The sequence below is a fragment of the Megachile rotundata genome, chromosome 6 (assembly GCF_050947335.1).
Source record: "Megachile rotundata isolate GNS110a chromosome 6, iyMegRotu1, whole genome shotgun sequence".
Classification (NCBI taxonomy): domain Eukaryota; kingdom Metazoa; phylum Arthropoda; class Insecta; order Hymenoptera; family Megachilidae; genus Megachile; species Megachile rotundata.
This window is the reverse complement of record NC_134988.1, coordinates 4,856,002-4,865,451: the sequence shown is the minus strand read 5'-3', so window position 1 is coordinate 4,865,451 and position 9,450 is coordinate 4,856,002. Positions and strand designations below refer to the sequence as shown.

General features: G+C 30.7%; 1 protein-coding gene and 1 non-coding gene across 3 annotated transcripts; one reads left to right on the top strand and one right to left on the bottom strand.

Annotated features, from left to right (window-relative positions):
* Positions 1–493: 493 nt before the first annotated feature.
* sturkopf (lipid droplet associated hydrolase sturkopf) lies at positions 494–2,454 on the bottom strand. 2 transcript variants are annotated; one of them, XM_012298299.2, is made up of 4 exons: positions 2,304–2,454; positions 1,575–1,894; positions 1,303–1,494; positions 494–1,231 (listed from the first exon to the last, which is right to left on the bottom strand). In XM_012298299.2, the coding sequence occupies exons 2-4, from the start codon at positions 1,881–1,883 to the stop codon at positions 803–805; spliced, it is 930 nt and encodes a 309-aa protein (XP_012153689.1). In that variant the 5' UTR covers positions 1,884–1,894; positions 2,304–2,454; the 3' UTR covers positions 494–802. The 2 variants fall into 2 exon arrangements, with proteins under 2 accessions (XP_012153689.1, XP_012153688.1); XM_012298298.2 differs by lacking the exon at positions 2,304–2,454 and adding an exon at positions 2,116–2,281.
* TRNAF-GAA (transfer RNA phenylalanine (anticodon GAA)) lies at positions 2,451–2,523 on the top strand. The gene has a single exon. It is a non-coding gene; the product is annotated as a tRNA-Phe (tRNA).
* Positions 2,524–9,450: the final 6,927 nt, after the last annotated feature.

Genomic DNA, 9,450 nt, shown 5'->3' with positions numbered 1-9,450 from the left:
TATGACTCAAAAGATGTCATTCTTGTCGTTTACGTTGTCGATTATTACCGAAGAAGCCCGAATGCTTCATTCTAATTTTGGCGGTTAATTTAAAACTAATCAGGTTTACAGAGGGAAATGTTCAATCTTCGGGACATGGACTTGGGTCAAATTTAGTACAATAGTAAAAGATACTAAATATAATAATTTGATAAAAGTATAACATGCACTTATCTGCAATAAATTCTTAACAAATTTTGTAATTTATGAACTCGTAAAATATTTAACAAAGTTTGATTATATTTAACAAATTCGTAAATTGGTTTGGTAAGTTGGTAAACTCATAAATTTGTATATCTGTATATTTAAGAATTTTTATAATTTGACTTTTGGGTTTCTTATAATTGCGTTAAATTGCGAAAATTACAAAGATGATGTTTAATATTTTTATTTCTATCGATTTACTTAAACAAACTATGCTAGTATAATTTTGATGTAACAAAAAAATTCTAAATTAAGTTGAATATTTAACAATTTATTGAATACAGTAGTAAAGACAATAAACAATTAATAATTGCAGTGCGTGCAACTTATGTAATTTTTTATACCTATATTACAAATTTCACAATAGAGATAATTTAAATACTATTATGCAACTACCATAATTTATTAGCATAATATTGCATATTTCTTTTTACACTCATGTTGTTTATATAAAGGTGTTGTAAGTAATGTTAATTATTAAGGATTAATAATAAGCATTACAGTAAATGACAGAATGTTAATAAAATATGAAAAATTAGAAATTAGTCATAATCTATCGTTATAATATGTTTTCATTAATTATATCTCCAACAATTTGACCAACCTCCTTTTCATATTTTAAAACAAAAGTATGAGGATAACCATGCTTACAGAGAGTCGCATTGATATTAGGATGCGCAGATTTCAAATCATTATAATATGTGACTGGAGCCCAACCATCACGATTACCATAATAGAACCATAATTTATCATTGTACTTAGCAATTATATCATCATCTCGTTCCTTTACAATTTCCATTTCTTCGTTTGCCATTTTAAATACATTTCTCAAATTACGAGAATCACAAAAGAGGCCAAGGGCTTTGTTATGTCTTTTTGGAATTCCATAAAATAATCTTATCAGATTAATTATGAAACCTTGTAAAAAAATTGGGAGACAGATTAACAACCAACCAAGAAATAATAAAATAAATTGAATCTTCATCATCTGAAAAGAAAATACATTCTTGTAATTGATATTTTATGCTACCATAATGGGTTAGTGTTGATAAAACTTACAAAGCTAGTATAATACTGTCCATTTCGAGTTTTGGCCATGTGCTCGATAGTTGGAAATAACATGTAACACTTCACTACCTGCTCAGCTATCAATTCGTCTTTCAACATATTTAAAATTATCCAACATCCTATTGAGTGTCCAACAAGATGTAACTTTGCATCTTTTGGAACGTATTTTTTTATAAACTCTTTCTGCAATGAAATTATATGAATTGTTATAATAAGAATTATAATTATAATAAGAAAATTAATATTTAAGAAATAAGAAAAACCTTATGTTCTATCTGTGCCATTAAACCATAATGCGTATGCCAAGCTGATGTACTTGGCATTGTAACGCTTAGATTGTCTGGTGGATGTACATGTCCTGCGTGTCCAACTACCCAAACTGGTACTTCAGTTGGGAGTCTTAATTTTAAATTTCTTATAAATCCTTCATAAAATTCTGGTATACCAGGGTTTCCCGGAATTACAACTACTACATCTTTTTTCCCAATTTGTGAAATACCTTCTTCTACCCAGCGACCCTCTGTAATAACTTGAGTAGGTACACTATTCCATCTTAGCATAGCACGCTGCATGTTGTACTTTACTGTAACCAATTTTAATGACATACTGATATTATAATATGTCTCCCAAATAATTTTATAGTTTCCTAACCATTAAATAAGGTTCGAATATTGCTCAATACTATCAAATTTCTTAGTTCTATACCACTACATATTTAACACAGAAAGATATCACACATGTACAATTTGTGCAATATGTTTAATAATTTTATTGAATAACAAACTATAATTAAAACGAACTTACTTATAACAATGAATCTCAATTACAGCTTCAATAACAAAAACTGAACAAACAAATACTTATTAACTCAGTAAATAAATATAATAAACGTAGAGAAACAATAGCTGTATTACTACTGAGGTCACTTCATACGTGCATTACATCCAAATTATTTCAACGGTATAATGCATTTTAACGGAAGATTAACTTACATATATATATGCGTCACTACAAACATAAAATTCTGTATATTCATGATTTGCATTTATTAAGCGATATCATTGTTAATTTTATTTTAATTAATACAGCAATAACTTTAAATTATGGAATTACCATTGTATGAAAATCTTCCGGTATGTGCCGAAATAGCTCAGTTGGGAGAGCGTTAGACTGAAGATCTAACGGTCCCTGGTTCGATCCCGGGTTTCGGCAGATTTACATTTTTATATTGCATAGAATTAAATCTGATTTGCTTTTTTTATTGCATATTTTTTTATTGTTTAATATTAATCAAACTATTATGTTATAATCAATAATATATATACAGTTTACAAATTATGTTCTTTTATCTTTTATTAGAATAATTATATTGTATGATAACAATTTTCTATAAAATTTTAATTGTTGTTCCAAATATTTCACAAGCTCTTATTTGCTTAACAAAAGTATGCAAATGCAATAATTTAAATCGGTTTCAATACCACATAAAATACGTTAAATATTCCGATCATTAAAATCGAATAAAAGTTGATTATACGACGAATGTTTGTCAATGGTGAGTCGCTACAGTTTGTAAAATTCGAAGCAAAAATTCACTACATTTTCAATACTGCTAGCGCTGTGTAAATTGGTAATGTCCACTGATGAGTTTCATTGCTACAAGACTGTAGCAATTGCCAACGCAGAAGCAACATGCAATTTTTGACAAATTGCAAATTATACATTTGAGCATATTTAATTTTTAAAGACCTACGTTCTTTAATATACAAATTCCTACATTTCTAAACTCTCTGATTTTAAATTTTCTGAACTCATAAACCTTTCAATTTAAAAATAAAAGTTTCTATATCTTAAAAAAAAAGTTTCTAAATATGGAAATATTTGATTCAGAAGTTTCTGAATTAATCAAGTTGAAAATTCATTAATTTCTAAATTTGATAATTCATACTGAGAAGTTTGTAAGTAAAAAGATTTGAAAATTTGAAAGCGTAAATACGTGACAAGTGGCCGTTTGCCCGACACTAACAGCGACCCCGCGTTTCGATAAATATCATGGTACTCTGTTATTTACATAAAACTAATTTATCATTTTGAAAATGAAACGATTTCAAAAGATTGAAATTTCTTGTTTACTTTGTACCATTTCCAGTTCACGCATAACCACACGAACGTCACGATTGATTGGCAATTTTTCGTTCGACGCAGTCAGCGTGAAGTATCATCGGATAGCGAGCGGAAGTGCAAGCTTAAACAAAGCAGCGTCATTTTGTTATAAAAATTCGTTTTAAATTTCGATAGCCGGTCAAAGTTGGTGACCCGCCATTTTGGTAGCTGCCCTGGCACATTTCCCACGGTACAGGCGAACGAACGAGAGAAAGAGAGAGCCGTTGAGTTGTACCACTGATTCTGGCTCATGGAAAGATGGCGGAAGGTAATTTGGATACGCGTCATGTTGCCTCTTGTTCGGCGCGCATGCGCAGATCGCGCGTGCGTGACTGCGATGGTGTCGGTAGGCGGGGCGACATCCAGAAGCAGCTTGTACCGGGTGGTACCGCATCACTGTCAGCAAAAACCGCGGTAAAACGGTACCACTCTGCTATACCGAGCGGCAAGAGGAGGTTTGAGTGGTTCGTGGGGCAGGGCGGAAGTTCAAGGTAGCCACAAGGGAAACGCCATACTGACGATGACGCGCACGCATCGTCAAGTATAATCGGATGACTGCTTTCCATATCGTTTTCTACTCAAAGTATTTTTTAGTTCTATTAGTTAACACAAATTACGTCGTACATTATCGTTAAAATTAACAGGACTATCAATGATTATTATGTATTTCAATCAGATACATGCGGCACACATTTATAATCGGATGACTGCTTTCCGTATCGTTTTCTACTCGAACTAGTAGTATTTTTTAGTTCTATTAGTTAACACAACTTATGTCGTACATGTCATTGTTAAAATTAACAGGACTATCAATGATTATTATGTATTTCAATGCGGCACATTTGAATTATAAACAACTCTTCCACATTTCAGGGCAAAGTATTGAACACAATTATTGCATTTGCATAAAAGTTAATTTAGATGTTATATTACTTATTTTACACTTTAGAGCGTACATAGCAAGTCCAGCACATTGTGGAGAATTGATTGATTGATTTTATAAGGGCCTTGACTGCTATGATCATTGGACCAAACACCGTGAAGAAAGAAGTCACTTGGGACAAACGACTTGGTTGTATTAGGGCCTTAATATGGCTGATGTATTTCTGTTTGTCGAAACAGTCATATCTAGCAATAAACTAGTATGACTGTAGAGGCTGGAGCGATGAATGAGAGCTTTTCTTGTTTCCCAATGGTACAGAAACATTCTGTTACTCTTGTGTAACAGTAGTATAGATCTTTGAAGCAACAGCGTAACTCCAAATAGCTTCTGATATTTATATCCATCAAAAGAGAACATGCTCGATACACAAAATTAGTTGAAGAAATGTTTATTTTTTTATAGATGTCTTCAAGAAATGTGGTTGTATAATAAAAGAGTGCAATGCTTGTATAACAACTTTCTCTAACATAATTGCAGAGATATGGCTCGTTATTTACTGAAACAGCTACTAATAAACTTGTGTAACTACAAAGACTAGAACAGCATAAACCTTCCATGTTCCGCAATTATATCTTGTGTGACGCACACTGTATTACAGTAACCACTCGGTAATTCTCTGCATTTGAGAATTTTATCGATTTAAATTGTATGAACATTGGAAAGTCCTTAATAAAAATGTTCAATTGTCTCAAAACCAATTTAAATATTTTGAACACACGAAGAAAATTAGATTTACAATAAAATCTACTTTGTGTAGATTTGCTGAGTTTTGGGATGTAAAGGTTAAGCACTGTACTTTGCAGGTAGTAATTTAAATACGTATCTATACAGGGTGTTCGCGGTAATACGGATCAGTATTTTTGTACAGTACAAATTTCACAAAAGTTGGAAAGGAAAGAGTACATTTAAATAGCAATATTACCTGTATCAATTTTTTATATTTGTATTATTTTTCGAGAAATGGCGACCTTTAATTTAGGCACGAATGTACTGAATTTGTCGACACAAGTTCTCATGTGAAATTAAATATACAGCTTTTTATTTAAAAAGCTGAGTGCCATTTCTTTCGTTCATGGACGATGTTAATATAATTAAGAAAATACAACCTCGAAATATTTAGAAATAGGTAAAGTTTGAAAATCTGTTTCATAGGGAGGTGCTAAAATAATTTTTAGTTTTCTATTTTTGAAAAGTTAGAATGTTTATAAATGATAGAGTTACTTGTTATTTCTGAAATTTCATTCGTTAAGACATTGATTAATGGCCGCCGACCTGCAGAATTGTTGGGACGTCCGTAGCAAAGATTCTTTTTGATTCAGATATAAAACATTAACTATAAAAAACGATCTTTAAAATTTGATTTAAAATTTCAAGGTTCAATTTGATTAACATTGAAATTTCTAAAAAAGAACTACGAAGGAAAGAGCGAATTATAATGTACTGTTGTATTCATATTTTACTGCATACCTCGCACGATACGTACCATTTAAATCACTATAAATCATTGTAAATCATTGCGAATCGGATATTAAGGAAAAAACGTTTCTCATATTTTTTTACAGTTCTTACATAAAAATATTTGTTTATAAATGTATAGAGTATTATTTAACCTTCAGTTAATATAGTTGAATACATCAAAACTTGAAAATTTGCAGTACTACAGAGAGTTTGACCACTAATCGTCATTTTGGTATGCCATAAATCCACATAATTGTTGAACTCGATCAAACTTGATCAAATGTGCTTGATTCATACTAAATGCCCATTCACGCGATATCACGTACTCAAGCGTCAATATTAACAGTCCCTTCACGCGATATTGCGTGTCTGATCATCGACACTTAGGGCACCAACGATTAATCCCCTTCTCAGTGTTACAGTTTCTACCACAATACAGTGCAGTCGTAAATCTTTTCAGAAGTCGAAGTACACGAAATCCGGGCTTCGAAACAGCAGTTTAAGGGAGATAAGGACCTGTAAGTTCAACCAGAATACGAGGATAGGTTTCGTAGATTGTCAATATATTTTATACGATGTATCGAAACGAAATCCTAAAACAGAATCCAGAGATGCTGGAAGTTTCGACATCGTATGTCGCAAGATAAGGCTTTAATTTACGATTTCGTTATATTGTGGAGGTGACTATAATAGGTGTAGTATAGATGTCAGTAATGTTGTTATAGACATGTACATTGTGACATACACATATATTATAGTAGAATTAGGGTGTTACTTGTAACGCTACTCACGATTTTTTATCCACTTACAGTCACCTTACGAAAAAAAGTTTAGAACAATATTTGCAGGGTATGAAATGCACAATAGATATTAGTAAAGCAAATTTTGAAAACAGTTTGTTCTCTTCGCAAAGTCAAGGTCACCTTGGATTTTTTAAATAGGAACATACATTTTTTTTATTCATAGCTTTAGAGGGCAGAGACAAATTCAAAACTCATATTACATGATATTTTTATTAACATATTACTCGATTTACAGAAGAGGAAATGTGAAGTACTCAGCTTTTGACTTTGGTAGTGTAACTAATATCTGATTCCGAAGAGATTACTGAATGCAAAACACACGACTAGAATGTAAGAAAAATACACCTTATTTAATTACATGTTCAAAATGTATGCCGCCTTCCATCACGTAATATTCCAGTCTTTTACTTCACAATTTCTCTTCTGTAAATCGAGTAACATGTTAATAAAAATATCATATAATGTGTTTTGAATTCGTCTTGATGTCCTCTAAAGCTATGAATAAAAAAATGTATGTTCCTATTTAAAATGCCTAAGGTGACCTTGACTTTGCCAAGAGAATAAACTGTTTTCAAAATTTGCTTTACTAATATCTATTGTACACTTCATGCCCTCCAAATATTGCTCTAAACTTTTTTTCGTAAGGTGGCTGCAAGCGGGAGAAAAATCGTGAACAGCGTTACAGGTAACACCCTGTATATTGTATATTTTATGTAGTACATATATCATTGGTCAGTGTTTTTTGTTAATAACTCGAAAGTGGAGCCTCAACCAATATTTTGGCAAAGGAAAAAGTTGTTCATAATCGCCCCACCTACCCCTTTTCGGGTGCTACACTAATTGCGGGACACCCTGTATAAAATGAGTATCATGACGATTTCAAATGTGTAACTCGTTCATTGCAGAACACAATTTTTGAACAAGTTGCATACCTCATAGGGGCACAGTGCTGCGATCGCAATGTTAGTTTGCTCTTTTCTCGTGATATAAAGATAACATCCAGCCTTCTGAATGCAATGTTCAATATCACCTTTGTGGATAAAAAACATTTAAAGAGCATTTTAAACATTTAAAGAACATTTACAAGTATTTGAAACATATATTTGGATAAAGCATTTAAGAAGTTTGCATAACAAAGTTTTAAAAGTTTTATCTAAATTAAGGTACTTAGATAACATTTACGGTTAATACTTACAGAGATAATGTTAACACTAGAACTAGCAAATCGGACAAATGACTGCTCCACAAATTTCTTACTATAAGTTACAGAATTTCTTAAGGCGCTTTTTTGAAATCTGTATTAGATTAGAGACAAAGAATTAATGTGAGTACTAATTTATTCCGTTTATTTAATTTTCAACTTCATCTTTCATTTCAAATTAAATATTACACCACGGTAGATTTAGTGTCAAAATATAAAGTGCCTCTTGAGTTATGAGTTAGATTAGGTCACATTAGGACTGATGGACTCTTTCAAACATTTCTGTAGTGACACTTGTACGCAGTGATGAGATATTGGCGCATACGCGGCGATTTTAGTCTCAGTAAAGTACAAATTTCAATAAAATGAGGTACCTTAATCAGCCTCCATTATTTTTAAAAAATTTTTATAATTTGGTTGTGAAATATGAATGTATAGGTTGGATAAGATTAGATTTTACATATTTCCATATTTGAGGAGCAGATGGAAAGGAAGGGTATTAAAATAACTGTAAGCAAAATACAATATAATATAAAAATGAAATATTTTATTTGACAGAATCAATAAAAGAATACCAACATTTGTTGCTAGGATAAGGAAAACTGCCAAAACCTTATCAGTATTTATAAAATAAAAATTACATTCATAATGTTCAACATTAATAACATGTTTCATAGATATATCATTAATAACACTAAAAAGCAATTTATAAAATAATATAACAGTGTAAATAAATAATTTATAACGTAATATACTAATTTATAAAATAACTTATAATATCACAATTTGTATTTGGTACAATGCTTCTCTTAGCATTATAAAATAACTAATAACAAAAGGAACCAAAAGAATATTGCACAAATAATATAAAATAAAATAAGAAGCTGAAAGTAAACATATAAGCAAAATATCTCAACTAATGATTTTAAACTTGGAAAACATCTTTTCCCCATCGAAATTTGTAAAATCTAAAATATTTTTCCACATTTTATCTAAACTTAAAACAGTTAATTCTTTTTTATTATCGTCGTCAAAAGAAGATGGTAAAATTCGCCATTCAAAAGCTAATTCTGTTAAATTAATAAAATTACTTACGCGTTTGGTGATAAAAGTTAAGTCTTTAATTTTTCGTCTACCTTCATCATATAACGCTATTTTCGGATCTAGAAAATTTAATTGTTAGAAAAAAGGATCTTGTAAAAGTAGACGTACAAGCATCTCTCGAACTGCAGTAATATAAAAATTTAAACAATTTATTTGAATTTGTCGGGCAGATTCTACTTCTAATGATTTTAAATAATTCTACATTTCGGACCTGTATAAACAATTTCTAAATTTTGAATATCATTTACAAGATTCCATGTTTGTTAACGTATCAATTTCGATAAAATTTGTCCCTATTTGATGAACTAATTTTCGGCTATTTTCAAATAATTTATGTATTAAAATACTACAAGACTGAAAGAAAGCATTGAAATTATTAAAGAACGTAAAGAATATTTAAGAAAAAGTATATATGCTTTAATTGTGGGATCTAAAACAGTTTCCGCAAAACTTGATTTTTCTTCTAT